The 27,617-nt window shown below is 42.5% G+C and overlaps 1 protein-coding gene across 1 annotated transcript in view; it reads right to left on the bottom strand.

The window, feature by feature from the left end:
- The window catches only part of MMP17 (matrix metallopeptidase 17), a 197,078-nt gene that overhangs the window by 11,640 nt on the left and 157,821 nt on the right, over positions 1 to 27,617 (bottom strand). Inside the window, exons 4-9 of the mRNA XM_040420234.1 lie at positions 21,802 to 22,085; positions 19,538 to 19,714; positions 18,939 to 19,038; positions 10,775 to 10,857; positions 8,820 to 8,972; positions 6,905 to 7,162 (exon numbers count right to left, since the gene is read on the bottom strand). Of these exons, the coding sequence (XP_040276168.1) occupies positions 6,905 to 7,162; positions 8,820 to 8,972; positions 10,775 to 10,857; positions 18,939 to 19,038; positions 19,538 to 19,714; positions 21,802 to 22,085 (1,055 nt within the window). The remainder of the gene's footprint in view (positions 1 to 6,904; positions 7,163 to 8,819; positions 8,973 to 10,774; positions 10,858 to 18,938; positions 19,039 to 19,537; positions 19,715 to 21,801; positions 22,086 to 27,617) is intronic.

Genomic DNA, 27,617 nt, shown 5'->3' with positions numbered 1-27,617 from the left:
TACCCATATCCTGACCCACTGCATAATTTGGCGTCCGTGTAACCGTACCACGGTCCGGCTCATTGCACATGCTCTCCAGTATCTTCCTGTTCCTTTAAAAGGCATCAGAAGATTTGTACCCATGAAACTGGCTGACTTGTTGCATGTGCTCTTGGCAGCTGAAGGCATCTGTGTTGGCCCCATGTTTATATGTACCCGCATATATTAGTTTTAATATATACAAATGAGCATTGCCATTACTCCTAGAGGCTCTGCCTTCTCTGCAACTGCTGCACCCTCTTCACTTTGATTGATAGGACCAAGCAGTGAAAACACAATCACGCCTGGCCCTGTCAATTAAGAGGAGAGGGCACGGCAGTTGCTGAAAAACAGTCTATTTCGCGGCTACCCTGGCCACACCATAGTCAAAATTGGCAAAGACAGAGCCAAAGACAAACTGGACCAGATGAGGCACAACTGGGGTCCCTCAGACATGGAGAAACACCTCCACAAGAAAGCCACGGCGCTCCCAGACGGGCCCAACAAGATGGCGCCGGATGAACATGCAGAGTGGGAGGCACTTCCAGGCTTCGATGCTGACAATCTTCTAGAAGCTAGCCTAGCTATACCCTCCAACAACCCAGCTCCAGTCTCCTGCCAATTCCTGCAGCAAGACCTAACTCAAGCACTCGCTTCCCTTATGCAGGAATTCGCTGAAATTAAGAGTGACATAAAGCATATTGGGCACAGGGTGAATAATCAGGCCGCCATCCTCTCCTATAATCTGGCTCTGGGAGACAACTGCATGGCTCAGATGGACTCTCTTAATGTGGCCTTCGCCCTGATCAAAGATCAAGAGAATAGTAGCAGACATAAAAATATTTTGATGCCAGCTGTCCCTGAGTCCATATCCCACGAGTGCTTACCTACCACAGCCAGCGCCATATTTGCTGATCTTCTGGGTGAGGAGCGGGCTTCGGGGATCACAGTTGAACGTATTTATAGGTCCCTAAAGCCGAAGCCCAAGGAGGGTGAGCCACCGAGGGACGTAGTATATGGACTTCTTAGTTATCTAGACACCACAGCACTCCTCAAAGCTGCCAGGGAGAAAATGGAGGTGCGTTTGGAAGTTTCAAAAATTCTTCTATTCCATACACCATCAACACTCAAAAAACGCTGGGTACTGCGCCCCTTGACGGATCACCTTAAATCCAGTCAGATTGCTTTCAAGTGGCTGTTTCCCTTTGGACTCACCTTTGTCACAAAAGGTAAACAGTGCACCGTCCGTACGGATGGCGAGCTCCCTACAGCATGGTCGATGTTGTGGATCCCTCCTATGGAAATTCCCTCTTGGATGCCAGTGGCGACACTCAACACACCATTACCAGAGCTACCAGAGCCTGGCCCTTGGGTGAAAGTCGGGCAGAAGAAAAAACCAAGCTCCAAGACTCAGGACACTGGATAGCTAAGTATCGCGCAGTTTATGCCAAATGGAGGCAATTACATGCCTGGGCTTAATGCTTACACCTACATGTGAGCAGGAGAGTCCCCACCAGAGAACTCTAGTGTGCTCTTCCTCCATGCTGATGATCGCCTACTGGGGACACTTTTAAACTGGGACACTCTACGTTTAGAATTTACACTTTGGCTCCCGGTGCCTGTTTTATTTATTCTTTGCTGATGTTTTGCTGTTCCTATGTTCACCGCACTCGTGCCCCCCGCCTGAGGCCTTACCCTTTGGTGCATAATACTCCACCGGCCTCATGGTGTGGTGATATCAGGGGTGCCATTGATATTGCTTGAAATATCCTTTGTTTCTGCAGGTTGTGTTGCTACATTTTAGGACGTACATCAACATCTAGTTTTCCCCTCTCCTGGAGATGGGAAGCCTATGGCTATCTCTCGATGCAGGGAACTCTCCTTACGCTGCTATTGTACATCATACTGTCTACATACTTAGATAAAGAGTTTTGTTTATTTTTGTTTCTAGTTCTGACTTATCTACATTGTTTTATATGTACCCCCCATCCCTCCTTCCCTCCCCGAGTGGCAAACATTACTCTTGGGCAAAGTGGAGTACTTACTTTATTATGATGGCTTTTATTAAGTGTATTACATTCAATGTTCGGGGCTTAAATACCTCACAGAAGAGGTCTCAAATAATTTGTCTCCTGAAGAAGGCATGAGCTGACATCTGTTTCGTCCAGGAGACACACTTCAAAGTACTTCATTGCCTCGCTCTTATTTTCAGTCATGGTATCACAGCCCTTATGTAAAGGCATCTCGCGGGGTGGGGATTCCTGTCGCCAAGCATTTATCTTTTACGCATATGCTCACCCAGGCAGACCCCGAAGGTCGTTATATTTTTGTGAAGGGGAAAATAGGAGGAGATATGGTAACCCTGGCCAGTCTGTTCCAGCAATAGAGGCCAACAACAATGGCTTAAGTGACCGTGAATTGCTTTGATTAATTTGCCAAAGCCATCAGGTTGGTAAGAGGGGACCTCAATGTGGCACTGTCCCCTACCCTGGATACATCTGGAGGCTCCTTGGTTCATTCACAAGCTTCCCTGGGGCGCATTAACAAAATACCCTCAAACTCGTGCTTAGTGGCTGCTTGGCGAGACTATACTTTCTTTTCCATTCCAAATAACTTTTCAGAGATTGGATTATGTTTTTATATCTGACAGGCACATAGAAATGCTTCAACATGTAACTATTGAACCTATTACAGTGTCTGATCATGTTCCTGTCTCGGCCTTAGTGAACTTTCTACCATCCAGGCAACGGATGTGGCGACTAAATGAAACACTGTTAGATAGAGAGGCTGATCTAAAGTCTCTCCAACAGAGACTGCGGCTGTTCTTTCAGGAAAACACCCCTGCAGACACATCAGCAACTGTGTGGGGAGCTCATAAGGCAGTGATGAGGGGTGAGCTTATCGCTCTAGGATGTAAGATCAAAAAGGAGAGACAAAAATTACTCCACTCTCTGCTTTCCCAGATAGCAACTATAGAATCTCTGCAAATGGACAAAAACTTTACATGCCCATGCAAAGTTTCTGCAGCTGAAACGGGAGCTGACGGACCATCTTAATGTGTGCCATGCAAAAGCATACCAATATTCCTAAATACCGTTTCTATGCCCACGGGGATAAAGGCACCAAACTTATGTCCAAGCTCATAAAACAAAGGCGAGATTCCACCTATATTGTTTCTATTAAGCCAAAAAAAGTGGAAAACTAGTCTGAAAGACAAAAGATATAGCTTATGCATTCCAAGAGTTCTACCAAGACCTGTACAACCTGGGGAGCTATCCGGACCGGACTCTTGTTCAATTATGGACGGCAAACTACAATTACCCTGCCTATCCACAGATGATGCAGAGACCCTACTCAAACCAATTACGGATGAGGAGGTTGGGAAGATTATTAAATCGATGCTGTTGGGGAGGAATCCTGGTCAGATGGCTTCCCTGTGGGATATTATAAGAAGTTTTTGCCCATTCTGTTACCTCAGCTTACCAATATACTGCTGCATATCCCTTTTTTCTGGTTCACACCTTCACAAAAAATCCCTTGAAGCCATAATTACCATTCTGCCTAAAAAAGGGAATGATACGCAACACTGCGGAAGCTACAGACCTATCTTACTCCTAACTGTTGATGTGAAAGTTTGGGCAAAGCTGCTGGCCAAGAGGCTCAGCACCTTTCTCCCTAAACTCATACACCCTGATCAGGCAGGCTTTGTCCCAGGTAGAGAAGGGAATCAGAACTCCTGCAGGATTATTACAGCCATTCAAGTAGCCAAGAAGACATGTCAACCACTGGTGCTCCTAGGAATAGATGCAGAGAAGGCCTTCAACAGGGTTAATTGGGATTTCCTGCAGAAGACGTTGTTGCGTTTTGGTATATCAGAAAGATTCCGCCAGGCAATCATGACTTTATATGATGACCCAAGTGCAAAGGTTAGAGTTAATGGGACTCTCTCCCCCTCTTTCCCAATTAGGAATGGTACGAAGCAGGGGTGTCCCCTTTCTCCCACTCTCTTTTTTTCTTGTGATGGAGACTCTTCTCCAGGCCATTAGAGACCATCCCTGTATTTAAGGTATTCAGGTAGCGGACAATAAGACTTATTACACTAATGCAGCCTTTGCTGATGACTTGCTCATCATGATCAACAATACTGTCGAGGCCTTCCCGCACCTACTAGAGTTATTTAACCAGTATGGCCACCTCTCCAATTTCAAGGTCAATCCCTTCAAGTCTGAGGCCCTAAATGTTTCAGCCCCCCTGACAGCCTTAAGGACATCCACCCCTTTTAAGTGAGAGACATCTCATATTTCTTATTTAGGGGTCAATATCCCTTCTAAACTTGAAAGGCTATTTTATTTGAACTATGTCACTTTGCTTAAGGATATCCAAACACATTTAAAGTCCCTCAAGATCCCCTATGTCTCGTGGAAGGGTCGCAAAAACCTTTTAAAGACTTTCATCATGCCCAAACTCCTATATGTCCTACAAATGCTCCCTATCTTACTCCCCACCTCCTATTTCTCCCAAATAAGAAACATTTTTACAAACTTCCTGTGGAATGGGAAGAGATCCAGAGTAGCCTACAATAGATTAGTATTAAGGAAAGAACACGGATGTCCTCACCTAGAGCGATCCACTTGAAAAGGTGGCTCAAAATTCAAGTCCCCAATTATAGGGTCCTAGGTAATGAAGTGGAACTAACACATCTTACACATGAACAGAGAGTGGGCCTGTGGTGTCTTTCTGCTGCCACAATAGGGGACAGTCCTCTTGTTAGAAGAACAGTATCAGTTGTACGAGCCCTAAACAAATACTATGACTTGCTCAGTAGCCCATCCCTTGTAATGCCAGCAGGTCAGATCCCCTTTCTGGTGAGACCAGGGGTGACCGATCTCACACCAGTATTGGACAGGTTCCAGGACAGCACATTGGAAGATTTCCTTTGGGAAATGCCTAACCTAGAAAGAGATCCTCAATCTGCTTTTTTCACCTCCACCCGAGGTAATTTTCTTGATACCTCTGAGTTCCTTTCTACTTGCAGGCTATTATGTAAACAATTGGGAGAAGTAGGAGATAAAACATGGTTTGAATAGACAAGGATTGTCCCACCCAAATTGATCTCACTTTTGTACCGCGCCTTGTTGACACCAAGGAACAAAGTGACCCCTCAATACATAAAGACCTGGGCCACAGAATTGAACATCAATTTTTCTGAAATAGACATTCTGCGTATACATTCTCACTTTCATGGGTTCTCGAGATGCATACGGGTTCAGGAACACTCTTATAAAGTATTGACACAATGGTACAAAACCCCCAAGCAGATATACCTAAGGGGCCTACAGGATTCCGATGCATGCTGGAGATGTGGGTCTGGAGAAGGCTTACTGAGCCACATTTTCTGGTTCTGCCCAAAGATACAAACCTTTTGGTTGGACATTACGCACTCAATTAATAGCATATCCCCCATCCCTATTACTTTGACCCCAGAAGCTGTCCTCCTTTGTTTACCCACAACCTCTTGGCAACCGTCTAAAGGGGATTTAGCTACCCATCTGATTTAGGCAGCGAGGCTATTAATCCCATTAAAATGGTTGAGTAAGGACTCACCCATCATAGAACAGTGGAGGGACAAAGTAGACTAGATGTACTGCCTAGAAGAGTTGGCGAGTTGGGAAGAGAGGAAACACAAGAAATTCCTAAAGATATGGAATCCCTGAAGGACCCATGTATATTTGAATACTCGGAGGATGAAGGTGTGCCTACCTGGGGAGAGGACGGGGGATGACTTGTCCCTTTCTTTTCAGCTACCTCCCCACCCCCCCTTCCCACTACCCAACACCATACTATAGCTAGAGTCTGGCATGGTATCTAATCTACACCTGATACGTCATTGGAAATTTGCTGCTATGATCCATACCATGTTTCATAAATGGCTATGTCAACTCTGAACCTTCAGCTTTTGTACTATTTGTATGAGCCATGTATGTTTCACTTCTACCTTATTTAATAAAAATAAATGTGAAAGAAAAGCAGAGCCTCTAGGTGTAATGGCAATGCCCCATTGCTTCTAGAGACTCATTTGCATGTGTTAAAACTTAAGGGCACATATGAACATGGGACCAACAAAGATGCCTTCAGCTGCCAAGCGCACACGCAACAGGTCAGCCAGTTTCATAGGTACAAATCTGCTGACAGATGCTCTTTAAGGCACCTGCTGTAGCACAAGTCTTCTCCTTAATTCTCCTGTCTTTGCCGTTTGCTTCAGTACCCTGTACAGTCGCAGTACAGAAGTGAACTGCCAGCTATCCTCTTTCCTGTACTGCTCCTGCAATGGGTACTGGAGCGCACGGCATAGGCGCGATCATGGCATTTACTGCTGTAGATCTGGTGGCAGACGCACTTTAAAGAGCATCTGTCAGCAAGCTCAATCTTATTAAGATTATGTGTTCCTCTGTTGCACGTTCCTGAGAAATATAATTTTTCATTAATATGTAAATTAGGTTTTCTCCACTCTGCACTTAGGGCCACTCCGCCTCCTGGACTGACAAGGTCCAGGTGTCTTGGCCCAGTAATCTCGCACCTACACCATAGTCTACACTAACAGCACATGCACTCTGCTTCACCAGCAGTGCAAATGACTACTGCGCACCCAAATGAAGCAGAGACACTGCACATGCGCTGATAGTGTAGACTGTGGTGCAAGCTTGAGATTATTGGGCCACAGTGTGACTGCAATATCTTTACCTCCTATGCTGCTGCTGGTTATGTTTCTGCATGCAGGGTTCATTTCCATCTAGCAGTTGATTCGCCATTGTTTCATATATGTTTTGTCATGTCTTATAGGTTTTGTGTTGGACATGACTAGACTATTACATATGCTTGTACTCACCATCTGACCATCCCATTGCATCATCCAGAGTAGCAGGGATTCCTTTCCAGAAGGCAGTCTCTATAGGGAAGCCATCATCCATTCTGTGCTCCCGTTCATTGTAACACCAGAAGAGACTCTCCTTAAAGAAATAGGTCTTATCATTGTGGGGCCAAGGAAAGGCAGCATCCACACCCCCTAAGGGCAATCCATAGTCTGTGATGGGTCGGGGGTATCCTTCTTCCACATTATTATCTTTGAAAACCCAGTAACGATCTCCTAAAAGAGGTGGGGAGAGGAGGCGGAAATTGGCATAATTTGTAATTGTGTGCTTCTTACATATGGGCATCTGTGTCTGCCACAGAAAGATGGAAACGTCACTGACCAAACAACATCACCTTGCCCACCTCATCTGCCGATTTTACTACTCATCTGTCTATGGCATTATCAGATAACTTCATGGCTGTTTGCATCATTTTGTTGAGGGTGATGCCAATATAACTTTTATAAGTAAGTAATCAAGGAGTGCAAAGATTGGGACTATTTTACAAGGGTTATCTCAAAAATAGTATTTATATCCTATCGACAGAATAGGTGATAAACATTAGATTTCTTGATTTCTTGGAGGTTAACTGCTGGGAACCCTAGTGATCCCAAGAACTGGGATCCCCATATCCCACTCCTGAAAGGAGCAGTAGTTCCCCTACTTGAATGCACGTTTGTCCACCGATACGTTCTCTTTTATGGGACTGACAGAGCGCTGGCTACATTAGTTTCGTAGAAGTGAATGGAAAGTGAACCAACATGCACACTACCTCTCCAATTCAGACAGGGACCACCAGCAGTCAGACATTTATCCCCTATGCCATGGATTAGTGTGGTTTTAAGCCAATTTGTTGCAGATGTGAATGTGGCCCTAACATACCTAAAAATATGTGCAAATTCATGTATGGTATACGATGGATTCCAAACGAGTCAAAAGTCAGAAACAACTAAAGTATCTGGAATTTCAATGCTTAAATGGAATTGATTTAGTCAATACCATGATGTATGAGGCCTATAGCTACGTTTTAGGGCTGTATTACACTGGCCGAAGGGGGAAAAACCCTTTAAAATATATTCTTGCATTTCCTTTTGAATTAACAATTCCGAAGCATCTTTTGTCATAACTCTACATTGTGCTGTTCCTTTGCTATTCCTCCTGAATATTGATGAATACATTTACAGCTGGTTATTACTATTCCCTTATGAAAGGGGTGTTCCTCTACAGTCGGCACAGTTAGCACACGGACAGTGTCTGAGCCCCAACTGGTAACACCCAGTTGTCAAATTATTACTTTTCAAGGAGCAATAATAGAGGAGCAGCACACCACAGAGATAGTCCAGAATTGGTACTTCATGAAGAGTACAAGTATTAGCTAACAGACATGTCCGGAGTGAAGACGAGTTCTCTTTAATAAATAATAAAGGGGCCACTGCACTTCAGTTACCCCTTAAGTAAGGGTCCATTCACACGTCTGTAATTTGCGGACCCATTCACTTTCAATAGGGCTGGAACGGATGCGAATCCGCATTTCCAGGATCCGCATCCTTTTTTTTCGGGATCCGCATCCTTTTTTTTCGGGATCAGTTTTTTCGGGATCCGCAATTCCGTTCCTGAAAAAAATAGAACATGTCCTATTCTTGTCCGCAATTGCAGACCAGAAAAGGCATTTTCTATTATAGTGTCTGTGATGTGCGGTCCGCAAATTGCGGATCGCACATTGCAGGTGTCCGTGTTTTGCGGATCCACAATTTGCGGATCTGCAAAACACTTACGGACGTGTGAATGGACCCTTATACTAAGAGGCCATCAACTGGAAGTTGAAGACACCCCCTATTTAGGTATTTTTGTCACGTTTTCTTTGTCTTCTTTGAATGGAGCTTCTACACTTACCCTTAAAAAAGACAATTTTGTGGTCTGTGGTCCTCTCATAAACTGCATCCACACTATCCATGTTTAGCGGTAAACCTCTCCAGAATCGATGAATTTGAGCAGGCTGAAGGGAAACTAAATGCTTATTGCGGGTAAGTCTCCAAAAATATTTGCCTACATAAACATAAAAATACACACAGGAAATTAAAACATACAGCAAAGCAAAATGTGCCATATTACCCTGCCCTTATCATGTACCATTTATAATACTGGTATAGCGTTTGTGCGCCCTCAGGTATCAGTGTCCAGATACAACTACTACTTCTGCAGCCCCTGATGCTAATTTTGTTACAGAACCAATAATTCTCCATACCATGGAGTACTTCCAGTAAGGCTTCATGCACCCAGCTGTGCCTGTATTTGGGTCCGCAATATACGGGCACCGGTCGGGGGCACGCCATATCACGGATGTGGACCTATTGACTTGAATGGGTCCACAATCCGAAAGGAGCGGTGCAGAATGGAGGTACGGAACCCAACGGAAGAATTACGGAGTGCTTCGGTGGGGTTTCTCTCCGTGCCTCTGCACTGCAAAAAAATAGAATAGGTCCTATTTTTTGCGGTGCGGACGGATCATGGACCCATTCATGTTGCGGTCCCCAATGTACGAAATGGCCGACACACGTTCGCGGTGCATGAGGCCTAAGTCTCCATACAGGACTGGTCTCTATAAGGAGATTCAGCACCCTGCCTAAACAGACACATGACAACTATGACATTTTTGTATCCCACTGATGGGTCCTAGTGACTCACAATATAGCAAATGTTCAACCAGTTGTACAGTAAGGGTGCACTCACACTACTGTATGTATTTTGCGGTCCGCATAAAATGCGGATGTTGTCCATGTGACGTCCATGTTGGATCTGTTTTTTCTGCAGACCCATTGTAACAATGCAAATTCTTGTCCGCCAAACGGACAAGAATAGAACATGTTCTATCTTTTTTGTGGAGCTTTGGAATGGACATTCGGATTTGGACAGCACACAATGTGCTATCCGCATTTTTTCCAGCGCCAATGAAATGAATGGGTCAGCATCTAATCCGCAAAAAAATACGGTCGTGTGAATGGGGCCTTAGGGATAAGGATACGTCTAATAAAACATAAGTGCAGGGTGTAGGAGAACTGTCATCACAGTACAGTTTCTGTGAATTTATGTGGACACTAAGAGAGTTGCTGTTATGTTTTGGAGTAAGGGTAAATGCACAAAAAATAGAATACAATATACATGACCAACAGTGCGGATTTTCCGTACACAATACTGATCGTGTGCATTTAGCCTAAATCTCCAGAATTACAGTACAACCCTGACAAGTGCTGGAGATGGAGAATGAGACCAGCCTAATCTATGTATAGTTGCTTTTAGGCACTGTATGTATTGTCAGCATATTAACAGTTGTAATACCTCTATACCTATGCTGTTCTCAGCTACCGAATGCTAGTTTTATGAGGAATGGAAGGACAAAATAGCAAACAAAATACTAAAGGAGGAAAATGACCAACCATTAGAGCCAAACACTTCCACACACAAAATAATTTATGCCATCCTCAGGGACATAGCCATAAGGGAGGCAGAGGCAGCAGGTGGACATGGGCCCTGAATGGGGCACAATAACTACTCTGCTACATAAACAGCTAAATCCCTACTGTGTATATCAGTCTAGTTATCTCTGCACTGCCACATTACTGTGTGCATTATCATAGTGTTTAACACCCCGGTGTTGTGACACAATGAATTTTTTGTGTACCGAGTGGTCACTTCATGAATAAACCAAACTCATATACTACGTGTCCAGCATATTAGCCAAATGGCACAATATTTTTCCTGTTTTGGCTAATAGGAGAGTGGACCTGTCCCCATACAATGCTGCCTTTACACAAACCATCTTGTGTTTGCCAGCATAGAATATTTCGAACCTTTGAAGAAGAATGCTTCTCCACGTATCTGAGCTGCCGCATCGAAATGTGTGTTACATCGGTCAGGCTCATCTTTTCTTGGCCTAGTAGAAGAAATATATATTCATTATCCTTTAGTTACACAGTTTACCAACATCGGTACCACCCATGGGAGACAATAACTGTTCTTCTAAGGCCTCCTGCACACGAACGTGTGCACTCCGTGGCCGTATTGTGGACCGCATTTGCGGATCCGCAATACACGGGCACCGTTCTGTGTGCATTCCGCATCATGAATGCGGACCCATTCACTTTAATGGGTCCGCAACTCCGGAGATGCGGAATGGTGCGGAACGGAAGCACGGAACGGAACCCTACGGGAGCACTACAGAGTGCGTCCGTGGGGTTTCGTCCCGTACTTCCGTTCCGCAAAAAGATAGAACATGTCCTATCTTTTTGCAGAACGGCCGGAAAGTGAATGGGTCCGCGATCCGCTGCGGCTGCCCCGCATTTTGCGGGCCGCAGCACGACCACAGGGCGCACACGTTCGTGTGCAGGATGCCTAAAGGACATGTCCACCTTAGAACACAATTTATAGCTCACATTTAAAATAAATATCTAGATTTCTATATTCCATAACAATTTCTGCTCCATAGTTACGGTCTGTACTATAATCTTCAGTTGAATTCCAAATTCTGCAAGCTTCAGAGCAGAAAGCTTCTTGTTTTGCTTGCCTGTTAGTACAGATTACTTTTGCTGGGAGATCCTACTATGTGTTAATGGAGGTAGATGGCGGACAATAGATGGCGGAGGTGCAGTAGACATCGCTTATCTAGACTTCAGTAAGGCTTTCGATACTGTCCCACACAGAAGGCTTATCAATAAATTGCAGTCTTTGGGCTTGGACTCCCATATTGTTGAATGGATTAGGCAGTGGTTGAGGGACAGACAACAGAGGGTTGTAGTCAATGGAGTATATTCAGACCATGGTCTTGTTACCAGGGGGGTACCTCAGGGATCTGTTCTGGGACCCATATTGTTTAATATCTTTATCAGCAAAATTGCAGAAGGCCTCGATGGTAAGGTGTGTCTTTTTGCTGATGACACAAAGATTTGTAACGGTGTTGATGTTCCTGGAGGGATACACCAAATGGAAAAGGATTTAGGAAAACTAGAGGAATGGTCAAAAATCTGGCAACTAAAATTTTATGTTGATAAGTGCAAGATAATGCACCTGGGGCGTAAAAACCCAAGGGCAGAATATAAAATCAGTGATACAGTCCTAACCTCAGTATCTGAGGAAAGGGATTTAGGGGTCATTATTTCAGAAGACTTAAAGGTAGGCAGACAATGTCATAGAGCAGCAGGAAATGCTAGCAGAATGCTTGGGTGTATAGGGAGAGGAATTACCAGTAGAAAGAGGGAGGTGCTCATGCCGCTCTACAGAGCACTAGTGAGACCTCATTTGGAGTATTGTGCGCAGTACTGGAGACCATATCTCCAGAAGGATATTGATACTTTGAAGAGAGTTCAGAGAAGAGCTACTAAACTGGTACATGGATTGCAGGATAAAACTTACCAGGAAAGATTAAAGAACCTTAACATGTATAGCTTGGAAGAAAGATGAGACAGAGGGGATATGATAGAAACTTTTAAATACATAAAGGGAATCAACAAGGTCAAAGAGGAGAGAATATTTAAAAGAAGAAAAACTGCTACAAGAGGACATAGTTTTAAATTAGAGGAGCAAAGGTTTAAAAGTAATATCAGGAAGTATTACTTTACTGAGAGAGTAGTGGATGCATGGAATAGCCTTCCTGCAGAAGTGGTATCTGCAAATACAGTGAAGGAGTTTAAGCATGCATGGGATAGGCATAAGGCCATCCTTCATATAAGATAGGGCCAGGGGCTATTCATAGTACTCGGTATATTGGGCAGACTAGATGGGCCAAATGGTTCTTATCTGCCGACACATTCTATGTTTCTATGAGGTCATTGGTGAGGGTGACAGTGTCTGGGGCCAGGAAATCTATGGTAGGTAGAGGTGACTCGTACTTTTTGGGTGCTGGCTTTTTAAAGGGTACAGAGTAAGGCGCTTTATGCTTGGCGTGTAGGTGACATTGTTATTCGACATTTGTGTATAAAACTGGTTTGCAGGACATTTGTAGCTGACACTGTTGTCTAGACCTGTATGGGGCATCTGGAGCTGCTAGTGTTGTAGGGGGCACTTTGACTGTATTGGTGACATGACGGGCACTGTATAAGGACAAGGTAGATATCACTATTATGGGGGCATTATGGCTGTCAGTAAGATGGCAATTCATGTTATTTAGTAAATTACTAATATAACACTCACTTTCCTATTGAAAAACAGGTTCTGCAGCAGAATAGGTGTGAATTATAATGAATAATATAAGCCTTACTATTCAACATAATAGAAGTCACCTTGGAGTTCTGGGACATGTATGAAAGCACTTGGCCGGTGGCCATGTGCTGTACTTTCACTGTTATTATCATTTATCCCATACATGTAAGCTGCAAAATGATGCTGAAAGGTCATTTTGATACTAAATAACTGAAGGTGATACTAAATAACTGGGTACATTGCTTTACATTAAAGATCAAAAACCACTCAATCTGACAGATATTCAAAGGGAAATCTGCAAAAAGGCAATACTTTACAGCACTGTACATACAAAATGACATTTATTGCAGAGTTGGACCATTTACTTAAAAGCATTTCATAGATTTTTTCAGCTGTGACAGCAGAGTATCTGGATATAATGATACAAATAGATTGGACCCCTTATGGCGTTTCATAGGAGACACTCAATGTAGACTCTTGCAGGCATTACTTCATTGGCATCCAGATGAGCTTAAAAGACCAGATCCATGGAATATCTCACACTGAGAATGAAAATATCTGCACTGTCTATAAAACCGTCAACTGTGTTTGTGCTAGACAAATCAAATCTTAAAGGGGTAGAGTTTGTATTTGAGTGTCTATTTAAACCAGAACCTGTGGCATGACAGCTAGAAATGTCCTTATAACGTCTATATACGGTACATGGGCGTAGATACAGTGCTGACTCGATTTTGTCCACAATTTCGGCACACTTTGGTGCAAAAGGTCGCATTTCATGGTTTAGAATTATTATTTTTTTGCCATGCCTGACGAGGGGGCGTGGCTCAGTGGGAAAGGTTTAAACAAAAAATGGATGGTAGGACAGCACCACTTACTTGGATACACTCAAGAGACTTTGCGGCGGTGCTCGTGACGTCAGGTCTCGGCCTCAGAGACCCCCAAAATACCGGTAAAGATGAAGAAGGTCACGGCACTCCAAAAGCTTGTTCAATGTTCTTTAATACACCAAAAATTCAGCAGCAACGTTTCGACAATAGTCTTTATCAAGCTGTATGTAGCTTGATAAAGACTATTGTCGAAACGTTGCTGCTGAATTTTTGGTGTATTAAAGAACATTGAACAAGCTTTTGGAGTGCCGTGACCTTCTTCATCTTTATCAGTGGGAAAGGAGACATGGCATAAAATGTGACTCCAAATGCGTAATAAAATGCGCATAGTTAAAACAAAGTAAGTGAAACAAAGTAAGACAACTAAAAGTTATCTTAAACATTCAGACTGTCTATGGATGCACTAGATATCATGCAATCATTGTATCATACAACATGAGCCACCATGATAATTCTGAGACATTTAAAGAGAACCTGTCGAAAGTATTGTTTTTGTGTCAAAAATCAACGTTAAAAATGTATCTGACGTCATCACCAGGTAGCTCATGGAGTCATTGGGGCGTTACACTGCATGAGGCGAGTCATTCTCCTGTTCTCCCACCCATCTCGCTCTCCCCTATCCCTCTCACAGACAGCCTCTTGCCTTCCAGGCATCAGTGCCAGGCCGAGCGAAATCTCACCCCGACGCAGAAGAACTCCTTGCACTGCTGCGATCCAGGCATGCGCAGTGAGCAGCATTCAAGACTTCACTGCGCATGTGCCAGAACCTATATCAGCTGATCTAGATGTCTACCCATAGTAAATCTGGGCTCCGGTACCGACATAGGCGTAAGTGTGTACGTCTATACACACAAGTAGTATGTGGAGATATACATAAGGAGATAAATACTGCTCCCAATGTGTCCTCTTGGGGGCACACAGTATGAACTGTTTCAGAATATTAATTCTAAATGTGAATATTTTTTGCAGAACATATTGCAAGACCCTGGGATCAGCGGAGGATTGGTGAGTATCAATTCTTTTAGTTCTGTTTACAGCATTCTTAGTGGTTTATTATAAACCTTAATGACTGGACAACCCCTTTAAGGGGTTGTGGGAAATCATCTAGTTACCTGTCCTATTTACAAATGTATACCCATAGGCCTAGGTTGAAGTAACTAGTCCAACTTGAAATGGATAAACATAGCATGGGCTCTGCTCAGACCTCATTTTTCCTTCACAATCAGCAAGTGGCACCAGGAAAGCTCCTAGTACATAACTATAGGCCCTCATTCACCCAGTATATGTGAAAAGAGTGCCATTATGGTATATGCTACACCAGTATACGTCATGCAGAAAGGGGGAATGGAGTAGCAGTGTGCATGCTTTGCCTGCACCTCCATTAATACAGGGTCACCGAACCCCTGTTCTCGTAATCGATAGGGGCCACAGCAGTCTGACCCCCACTCATCAAATAAGCTTGTATTGTGAGAAAACCAATTAAAAGGATTAATGTGTATGATCATATTAAAGAGGTTGTCTGGGTTCAGAGCTGAAGCTGGGGATATCCCCATTTTCACCCAAGCAGCCCCTCTGAGATGAGCATTGGAGCTGTTTTGTTTACATGTTTCCACTGCTAGGTGGAGGCTTCCACCTAGCAGTGTTCCCGGTGATGTCACTGGCACTGATTTACAGGCTAGGGCAGTGCTTAAGCCCGCCCATTACTTTCGGTGACGTCACCGGGCTCACTGCTATGCAGAAGCCTCCACCTAGCTTACCCATCGAGAGCCCGGTATGTCACCAGATCTCCAGAAAAAGCTCTTGCCCTGCGCAATGCTCATGTCAGAGGGGTTGAGTGGGGGAAGATGGGGATATGTCCGGGTTCAGCTCTGAGCCCGGACAACCCCTTTAATTTGCCCCCCACCTGTACCTGTGGAGAAAGCCATACTCATCTGATCCCTGCCGCTCCGTTCTGGCTCCCTGGCTTTGTTCACTGATCTTTCAGTCCCCATCTGTCAACTTCTGAAAGGATGGGGGTCATAAGCTCTACTGCAGCCAATGACTTGTCTCAGTTGTAATGTGAACCAGCAGTGAGTACGACACAAATGAGGACAGTTATTTGCTGCAGAAGTGCACATCACCCAGTCCGTGTGAGAGTTGACAGACGGGGACTGGAAGAACAGTGAAGAAATAATAAATAATACAAATATTTATATAGCGCCACCATATTCCACAGCGCTTTACAGATTCAGAGGGTTCATGTACAAAACAAAAGACATCACAACATGACTGGCTAATATACAACTGAAAAACCTGCTCGCAAGAGCTTACAATCTATGAGAAAGCCAAGGAGCCGGAACTGAGCGGTGGCGAGCAGGTGATTTCTCCAGAGGTACAGCATTAATAATGATGGGAGCCCCATAGCAAACAAGGATTGTGGCTCCTATGACCAACAGCAGCATGGAAATGGAAGAGGAAATGTTATAAAAACCCCTTGTCTTTTCTATACACTTTTTTCGCAGGCTTCTCAGTGCCCTGTATTTTACTATGCATTGCCTTCTCTTTCTTCTGCACACTTTTTATAGTTCAGGTTGGCCGCTTCATATCATATTCACATCTGTGTACCTAATGGAGCCTCCGTGGCAGATTCCATCAAAAATGGGGGACAAAATGGCACAGCATGATGCACTATTCTTACTGTAAAATTTCAGGTTGCCTGACTAGGGCTGCCAACTGTCCCAAAACATGGACTATCTGATCAAGTAGGGGACTTTTTTCCTGTGTCCGTGAAAAAAAATTGATGTGTCTGTGATTTTTTTTGGAGGCAGGTGGTATTTTAGGCAGTTATTTTGGTGGTAATTATTATAATTTTACAGGTCCCGGTTAAGACTGTTAATGGGTTCTTAGCAGTATATTGAGCTACATAGACACGTAATACTTATACTCGTCATCATTCATTATGGTTTTCCAATTTGTCCATAAAAAAATGTTTGCAGTCTGTAATTTTTGGACAAGTTGTCCAGAGAAAACAAAAATTCCGATTGGCAACCCTGGGCATGACTGAAACCAGATGGACTCCGTTATAGTTAATGCATTGGGCGCGGTTCGTATCTGTCATGAGTGATCTGGCAGTTCCATTATTTTCCTATAACGGAGCTGAACAGTTGAGATAAAAACACCTATGTGAACAGGGCTTAAAGCTTCCAGCATTCATTTGCCATTACTACAGGTGAAACTCGAATAATGAGAATATTGTGCAAAAGTCCATTTATTTCAGTGATGCAACTTTAAAGGAATTGCATTAATGGAGCTTAAAATTAGAATATTGTGAAAAGGTTCAATATTCTAGGTTCAAAGTGTCACATTCTAGTCACCTAATTAATCCATATCCCCTAAGCAAAGGGTACCTGAGATTGGGACTTTGGGGTTTCATAAATTATAAGCCATAATCATCCAAATTATAACAAATAAAGGCTTGAAATATCTCGCTTGGCATGTAATTAATCTCATATGTTAGTTTCATCTTTTAAGTTGCATTACTGAAATAAATAAACTTTGCAGGATATTCTAATTTTTTGAGTTTCACCTGTATTTTATTGTCTCCTTTACTCCTTCCCGACTGCCCCACATAAATTTATGTTGGCGGAGGGGCATTTAAAAATGACGCCTGCTCACGAGCAGGCACCCAAGACTAGTGTATCTGATCGACGATAACGTCGATCGCATGCCTTTAACCCCTCAGATGCTGTGGTCAAATGTGACTACGCCATCCGGGAGGTTAAAGACCAGGAGTCGGATGTAGTGTGCGGCAGCCTCTGTACTCAGGAGTGGTGCCAGGCTGCTGCACATTAGTTCCTATGGAGAGCCTGCTTGTGGCATTTATCAAACTGCTGTAAAGTAGAACTGGCTTAAGTTGCCCATAGCAACCAATCAGATTACATTTCCCCAAAGGAGCTGTCCAAAATAAAAGGTGGAATCTGATTGGTTGCTTTGGGCATCTAAGCCAACTTTGTTAAATTACCCCCTTAGTGTAATTCTATTAGACATCAATGCAAATGCATTGCAGTCTATGAGAGAAGCAATTTACAGTAATGATTGCTTGTTAATGTTCCCTAGGAGAACTATTAAAAAGTTTTAAAAAGAGAAAAAAAGTTTTAGAAAATATAAAAAATAAAAAATATGAAAATTATCACCCCCCTTTTACCCAAATTAAACTAAAAATACATAAATAATTTTAAAAAATTAATACCATGGGCATCGCTGCATGCGAAAATGCCCTTGCTATTAAAATATAAAAATATTTATTGCATATGGCAAATGATGAAAGGGGAAAAAAAGTCAAAATGGATGACTAACTTTTTTGGTCACTTCGCCTCCAACAAAAAAGTGATCAAAAAGTCATACACACTCCATAATGGTATCAATAAAAAGTACAGATCGACCTGCAACAAATGAGCCCTCAAACAGCTCTGTACATATAAAATTTAAAAATGGCAATTAGAAAAAAATGAACCAAAAAAATCAGTTTTTTCCAAAGCTTTACATTTTTTTCCAGTATTAAAATGAAAGAAAAAGTAGCGGAATGTTTTTTTTTTATACCTCATTTTTTTTTTCCCCATTTGGAATTTTTTTCCCGCTTCTCACCACATTGTATGCAGATGTAAATTAAAAAGTACATCTTGTCCGGCAAAAAAAAAAAAGATGGCTTTAGGAGGACTGGGAGTTAAAAACAAAAAAACAAACAAACAAAAACCGCTGTGCACAGGTCACCTATGGCCAATTTCCTGTTGAACTAAAGACACCCAACCTCAAGAGCAGACTGTGGATTGTGCTGTACATAGTAATCAGAATTGCAGTCTGCCAAAATAAAGCAACCCAGCTGATTGAATATGAAAATGCTGTGTAAGTAGATACAGAATACGTGGCCATCTGTCCTGAACTAGTGACGTCTTACTGGATGGTAGAGCGGTTCTCGGGCAAATCAGGCAGAAAAGGATGTTCTTCAGCTCCGACCACCTCAGGCTTTGCTGTTGGGGACACAGACTCACGGACTCCTGGGGTGAGAGAGGGTGAAGGATTAGAGGCCATGTAGGACACTGGAACAGAAAATAAGACACAGCATCTTCCTCAAAAACTAATTTCACAAACCGTGCACCCAGACATGAAATGATGAGCTGATAACACTGCAGAGTAATTGGATTTCCCAGAACTGTGCTGACCCAATATGCAGCATTTTAATGTGCACACAGCTTACGGGAGGGTGAAGCAGCATATTTGTATATCATTTTTAGATTTGTTACACCAAAGATGTATTTTACAATGTTTTTTAACACTAAATCTTTTCAATAAAGGATTTACCAAATAAAAAAATGGGCATCTGAAATAGGACAGATACAAGGGGAACAAAGTAAACTATGTGCTCTCTGGATGGATGACTTTTCCATAGGTACTTTGTATTTCTGTAAAAATGAAGACCCTTTTCTCTAATCTGAGACAATGCCTTTATATCCACCTTACTGTTATACTAGTGTGTAACCATGCACAAAAACTTACCATACAGTTGCCAGATCCTGACTTTATCATCATAAGGCAGGGTATATTTCAGGGGGTCACCCACTGGACCTTGATAATATGGTCTCATTATAGATTCCATATCAGAAATATGAGTCAGTCCGATCGCATGACCAAACTCATGTACTGCAACAGCAAACAGGTCCATGCCATGCACATCTGAAAAAAGATTTGAAATATTTAAAGAAACACTCACATTTTTATTCTTTGACCTGTTAGAAAGGTACATGATGTAATCTGTAGTGGAGGTAAACTTCTCAGTTATAACCTCCCTTCTAAAACTGTCCCAACATACATGATTACTTATCAACTGGGCGACAGCTTAGGACAATGAACCATTAATACGCTTGGACAATGGCTGCAAATGAACTTACTGAAATCAGCAACGAATAGCTCCTGATCCAGACTGATGAATACTCTCTGCCATGAACACATCTAACAGCATATGATTCCATATGATCAGGGGCGTAGCTATAGGGGAAGCGGCTGCTTTGGGGCCCTGACCCAGAAGGGGCCCATCCAGGAGGAGGAGGACTAAAAGATTTTGTCAGGACCCCCTCAACAGTATTACACAATGAAATTATATACAGTGACAGTATAGACAGTGTAGAAACGGAAGGAACAGCTGCCGGGCCTGGTGTGAGAGAGCGATCTTTACTAGCCAGAGGAATGGGGGCGGCATGAACGTAAGGGGTTGCGAAAAAATGACTTGGGGAGGGGGGGCCCCATTCAAAAATTTGCTGTGGGGCCCATTAATTTCTAGCTACGCCACTGCTTCTAATCCTCAGCTGGACCATGTGACCAGCACTCTCATCTCCAAATGACACAGGACAGGAAATTAGTTACTTTTCTATTTATTTCTATGAGACTGACATTGAGGCTCCCATAGGAATACATAGAAAAACTGGCTTCCTGTCCACACATAAGATGCCGTGTTATTTGGAAAGTCACATGACACAACTGAGAATCAGAAGGAAGGGGATAACTCACACATACAGTGACTGGTAATAAAATTACCTTTACTACAGTTTACATCATGGACCTTTCTAACAGGTCAGAGAATACATTTTTTTGTGGGAGTGCTTCTTTAACTTGTAAATAAAATAAATTAGGTACTTATATCTAGAAAGTCTCTTTTTAACCTAATGTAGTCATGACAATTGTTTTAAAAGCTATGTACACACACTGTTTCTTGCCTACAGCTGCTATGCAGACCTATGCAGCTCCATGGTACCGTAACAGACGACAAAAAACTTTATGTAGTCTGATCCTGCCTTTATACTTCCTCCTATATGCATTTTATTATATTCAAATATATATTTGGTATATTATCAGGAAAAAGGTGACAGAAGAAAGGTATATGACTGCAGGATCTGACTATGCAGGTATTCTGATGTATGTGAAAAAAGTATCTGATGAGTGTGAGTGGCAATCTCTTATACAACCAAAGGAAGATAGTGAACTCACTATAATAAATCCTCTAGCGACACTAGTTGCATGTAGAATTCCATGGAGGGAGATGCAGTGGATATGTCTTTAAGTAATTTATTGAATGTACCTTGAGAAATCCTCTCTCCTGCTCTGTAATGAATGTCTGACAAACAGGAAAAGACTGAAGGACATTATGAGCTCACAGAGGAGGAAGAGTTACAAGATGAGTGACCTAATGAATTACATAGATAACTTTATAAACTAAATATAACAATGGCCTCTAGATTGCAGCAATGTACGCTAAACATAGCAGATAACACAATACAGTTATGATGAATTCTAACTGAGAGCCGTAGCTTGGACAACACAACAGGGTTTATTTGTCTTCTGTAACCATGGAGGCACAAAGATCTACATAGCAGTTGTACATGAAACAGAAGGACATGTTTAATGAAGTTTCTTCAGTTCACATTTTAGACACATTGGATGAGTAAAACATTGGTTGCAAGATTGCGCATAGCTTTTAAAGGGCATTTTGTAAAGAGTGAAAGAGTAAGAAATATAACAATAGTGAAAACTACTTGTACAGTTTATTGCTATATAACACAGAAGGTCTGACTAGTTTCTCAATATCCATCACCCTCCATGTTTTACATGAAATCAGCAAAGAGCTAGAGTAAAAAAAGCATGTTTAAATTGAAGTAAAATAATATTAGAGCTACATGCTGATGATAGAAATAGTCTTTCATTCTGACTATATTTTTACAGCTCAAATGCAAAACTATGGACTGATTGTTTCTCTTACCCTGACATACCTGATGATCTAAATGTCCATGACTCTTCGTCATCAAAGTGAGTGTCTCCAGAGGTGTGGTGTTCACCAGGGAAAAAAGCATGAGCTACAGTACCACCTGGTCCATCAAATGGGTAGCCATCATTGTGGTCAGCTCTGGAGAAGTCGATTTGAATGTCTGCATTATTTCCAGCCACTTCATGAAAGTTCAGTGGTGTGATATCACTCCACACCTTAAGGGCATAGTACATAAGAGCCCTCACAGTGTCATGACCCAGTGATGACTCTTTAGGGAATGTTCTAACCCTGCAAGAAACACGAAATGAAGACAATTACGGGAAACTATGAAACACATAAAATAAAGAACAGATCTATTGTCCTGAAACTAGGATGTTTGTTCATAAATGTAATTTTCCTGGCCACTTCTGGGTCTTCTATAAGTTAATATGTAATAATGTTATCCACCACTCTGGACCTTCAGTGTCAGGATGCCATGGTAGTATTTTATCTCTTTATATCTGTATATGTTATCTCCACAGTGGGGTATTATACTACATGGGAGTGAGTATTATATATATAATACCACTACAGGAGGGCATTATACTACAGGAGGACTATAAGCGGAAGAGCATTATATATATTACCACTACAGGAGGACTACAGGGGAGGGTAGCATTATACATATGCTACCACTACAGGGGAGCATTATATATACTACCACTACAGGGGAGCATTATATATACTACCACTACAGGGGAACTACAGATGGGTAAATGATTACCACTACATGGAGGCATTATACTACAGAGGGGAGAGCATTATATATATTACCTCTACAGAGGAGCATTACATATATTATCACTATGGGGGAATTATACCACAGAGTGACTATCCTTGGTTGCTGGAGCAGTATATATACTACCACAACAGGGTGGCATTATACTACAGGGGGACTACTGGGTGTTGGTGGTGGGGAGTATTATATATACTACTACTACTACAGAGGGACATTATATATATATATATATATATATATATATATATTGTTACTACTGGTGGTCATTATACTACAGGGGGAGAGCACTATATATACTACCAATGACAGGGGCACTATAGGGAGCATTATAAATACTTGGAGCTACTACAGAGGGCATTATAAATACTTGGGGCTGAAAGGGGGTGTCTTATAGAGGGTCCTTGTTTCTACTAGGGGCCTTATGGAGACACAGTAATACTGTGGGGACATAATAATTATTATTGGCCACAATATTGAGGGCATTACTACTAATTGGGGCCACTCTTGAGGAACATTCTGGCTACTGGGGTATTGTAAGGGCACTATTACTATTTAGGACAGCCTAGAAGCACTATTACTATGGGGGACTGTCATTACTATCGCATAGTTATTTCTGAAGTCATGGGGGCATTGGGGAGCACAGCTGGCACAGTATTGGGGGTAGCAGCAGGATAACAAGGCTGAGGCACTAGGAGGAGAAGTATGATGTAAAAGTGACAAATCTAGGGCTGGGAGGGAGGGTTTGGATTGAGAATTTGCCTTTTTTGGGGGGGGGGGGGGGGGGGGCGTAATTTCAATGTTTGCCTCAGGCAGCAGAAAGGCCTGGTGCACCACTGGTTACTACATTTTTAGGCCTACTACTCAAACCAAGGGACCATGTACCCTCACCACATAGGTGATATTGACAATGTAATAAATATATCAGTATATCTTGCTGTATACTGTTTGATTTCTGTTAATCAGAAGGTTAAAAACCTAATCAGTAATTTATAGATTATCCAGAATATTTATACTATATTTCTGCTCACAGTTTGAGAAGACTTAAATTACTAGTCAATTGTTTTCTTAGTTAAAATTATATAGGCCCATTCATACTCTTCTTCCATTGGGATTGTTAAAAATGTCTAAATTAATGAAGCGGTGCAAGCAAAATAAGTCTCCTTTAATAGGTTGAAATTTCAAATTGTAAAATCAGTGCCAGATAGATGCCACAAGGGGGCTCTCTTGCTATATAAACTCTTTTACAAATTAGATGCTAAGCACAGTTAAAGGGGCTGCTTTCTTTGACAGATGAAAATACAATTTAAAAACATAAAAGAAGACTCTATGAAGGGATGTATGTTAAATGTAAGAGGATTACTAAGGTAAAGGACTTGAATCCCCAGTGTACTTACATGAATGCACATTCCAGCCTAATATTTAAGTCTAAGAATACCTATTATGTATAGCAAACTGCAAACCATTTGGCTATAAAACAATAAATAAATAAAAAAAAACTCTATTATCCAATGCATCACAAAGAATCTAATTAAAAGCCTATTATTTTAGGTAACTGTTTAATTGAACTATAAATTCTGTTATTAAAAAATCTATTATAGATAAAGAAAAATTGTGTATATGCCAAAATCTGCAGCAGAATCCTACTGTAGCATCCCATGTACAATGAGGAGGGCTCTTACACCCTTAATGAGCGTGAGATGCCTCATACATTATGCCTATAATTCCACATGAAGTCTCACCTCTTTTAGACCTCATGCACACAAATTTTGTTTGGGTCTGTATCCGAGCCGCATTTTTTGCAGCTTGGATGTGGACCAATTCCCTTCAATGGGGCCTCAAAAGATGCGCATCCGTTGCTTCGTTCCATGGCCCTGAAAAAATAGAACATATCCTATTCTTGTCCATTTTGACAAGAACAGGCATTTCTATTACGGGTGACCCATTCAGTTCCGCAAATTGCGGCATCCGTGTTTTGCCGACTGCAAACACCGTACGGTCATGTGCATGAGGCCTTAGGAGGAGTATGTCCAGCTGTAGAAGAAACATAAAATAGTTATTTTTCTAGAAACAGCAATTCCTGTCCTCAGCCCATATCAGTTAATGTAGTTCAGCTACATTCACTTGAATTTGTAAATCCTGGACAACTCCTTGGGACCCATTTACTAAAAACTGGCATTTCACATGCCATTCTTAGTAAAAGGCCAGCTGGCATAAGATGTGACAAATGTATTAAGAAGGGAGGTCTCTTAATAAATTAGTCTTATCAGTGGTGTCCATACACCAGGAACTGAAACCTTTGTCAGCTTGGAGCCAGAGTAGATTTCAGTTATAATTTACGCCAGATTTCTTGTGCAAATTATAGTAAGTTAGTCCTGCTGTAGTGTCCCTACCAACTTCTGCTAGGCTCTGCAAAATTGAGAGTAAAAAAAATGCAAAAAGTCACAAAATGTGACTTATGCACTATTTGCTCCTCACTAGACAATTTTAAAAAGTGCCTAGAAAAGGGAGGCATAGCCTTGAGATGTCTTAAAATAAGCCAAATTGTGCCAAAATTGCACCAACATTTTGGCGCAATGCATTGGTCTAAAAGTCAACCAAGAGTGTCTAATATTTAGCAAGATGTGGCACATCTATCACACGGCCTGAGGCACTGCGATACATTTGGTGCATGTATCTAGTTTTACTGCCTGATCTAGTTTTAAAGGGTTTCTGTCACCCCACAAAACTCATATATTTTTTTTGGGATATTTAGATTCCTCATAGCGCGATATAGGAGAATATAATAGTCTTACTTACTTTCATGCGGCCGATTCTTTATAAAACGAAGTTTTATAATATGTAAATGAGGGTAGCCGCAGCAGAAAACCGCCCCCTCGCCGTGTTGATTGACAGGGCCAGCCGTGATCTCCTCCTCCGGCCGGCCCTGTCAGTAATTCAAAAATCGCGCGCCTCTGGTCATTCGGCGCAGGCGCTCTGAGATGAGGAGGCTCGTATCCTCAGCACTCCCTCAGTGCGCCTGCGCCGATGACATCACCGAAAGAGAAGACGTCATCGGCGCAGGCGCACTGAGGGAGTGCTGAGGAGACGAGCCTCCTCATCTCAGAGCGCCTGCGCCTAAGGACCAGAGGCGCGCGATTTTTGAATTACTGACAGGGCCGGCCGGAGGAGGAGATCACGGCTGGCCCTGTCAATCAACACGGCGAGGGGGCGGTTTTCTGCTGCGGCTACCAGCAAGTAGACGCCCTACTTGCTGGTAGAGACCGGATTTACATATTATAAAACTTCGTTTTATAAAGAATCGGCCGCATGAAAGTAAGTAAGACTATTATATTCTCCTATATCGCGCTATGAGGAATCTACCTATCCAAAAAAAAAAAAAAGAGTTTTGTGGGGTGACAGAAACCCTTTAAGCTCTGGTTTTAACGTAAGGACTTGCAGGACAATCAGGACCATTGATGCGGGTTGCAAGCTTGCGCATCTTGACCAAAATACTTTTTGACATGGCCAGGCTTTGTGATGTTTGAGGTGCCAGTACTTGTGGTGAGTACATATAGAGGTGCTGAGATGTCAGCGATTAGAGGGACACTTGTGGAAGCATTCGTTTTGCGGTAAAAAGACAGACATATATTTCAGATGTAGGCAGATAGCAGGGAGAGAAAAGGATTGCATTGCAAATGGTGAAAACTGCAGGTAAAACCTGCAAAATAAATGTAAATGTTGTGCACTGAAGACCCACAGTACAAGTCAGTTTATGCAGTGGGTTTTCTCCACAGTGTGTAGATAACATTTCTGAAATCTCATCTGCTATGGAGAATCAACAGCATTTACACCACATGTGGCTGAAACCTACAGAAGATGTAGCTGATGCAGGTTGGTACACCAATTAGTTACCAATTTAAATGTATTCCTGTGATTTCTTTAATATACATAGACCCTTATTTTTCAGGACCTGCGTGTGCTGCGTTGGTCTTAATAGGTCCTGCGCTGCCAGGGCAGGCATTCCATTTATGATGAGGCATAGGCCTCATCATAAATTAAATGCCTCCTCCTGCAGTCCATACCTGACTGAAATCTGCTTAATGTTACAATGGTGGTTCATGGCCACCGTTGTCCTGTTCGAACATGCATCGGCTTCCTGTGTGGGAATTAGGGCTTCTTTTCATTGTACCCCTGTCTGCAGCATGGCTAGGGTTAATCTTGTGCTCTGTGAACTGCTGCATGGCTGTGTCCAATTGCTAATCAGTTGGCTGTTTCCTTCAGTCCTTGCCTGAGCAATTGGTCTCTAGAGATCTTGCTAGATCCTATAAAAGAGCTATTATCTGTCTGCCTGTGTACCGAACTTGTCTGGTTCTTGGATCCTGATTCTGTGCCACCTGCCCAGAGCTTTGGATTGTTTTATGGATTTGCAGAAACTCTTCCAGCCCTGACCTCTACCTGTTTCCTGACTACAAGTATTGCCTGTTCCCTCAGTGACACGCACGGGTGTCTCTGATCCCTGTGGGTCAGCAGCCAACCATACAAGGACTATTCCAAGAGGTAGCGGCCTGATGGCTCCCCTGCAACAAAGTTAAAGGGTGAATAACAGGGGACCACCAGGATTACACCCTTGCATCTAGCCCAAAGTCAAGCTGGTTGGTTGGCACAGTGGTTCCACAGCCATTGTCAGTAACACTCCAGCTCGCAGTTGGTATAGACTTCAGTCATTATTTACTTCAGTTTCTGGCATATATAATGATAAATGTCCTGGAACTGATGGAACCCCCCTTATAAATCCCCCCATAGTCTACTTCACATAATGCCACCTTATGTGGGACATACCGTCACTAAAAGAACAAAACAGTGGTAACAAATCTGCAGTAACACTCTTCTTGCAGACTGAATTAAGGTTTTATCGCATTTAACCTTGTCAGTGCAAGGGTAGTGTGAGCGCAAATGGATGAGAACGCATCCATCGGCGCTCATTTGCACTGGCCTGATTACACAGGACAATGCAAACAGGATACGGGAGGAACTATTCATTCCTCCCTCATTCTGTTCTATTC

Source organism: Bufo bufo, chromosome 2 (genome assembly GCF_905171765.1).
Source record: "Bufo bufo chromosome 2, aBufBuf1.1, whole genome shotgun sequence".
NCBI classification, from domain to species: domain Eukaryota; kingdom Metazoa; phylum Chordata; class Amphibia; order Anura; family Bufonidae; genus Bufo; species Bufo bufo.
Note: the sequence above shows the minus strand (reverse complement) of the source record. Positions and strands in the feature narration are given on the sequence as shown.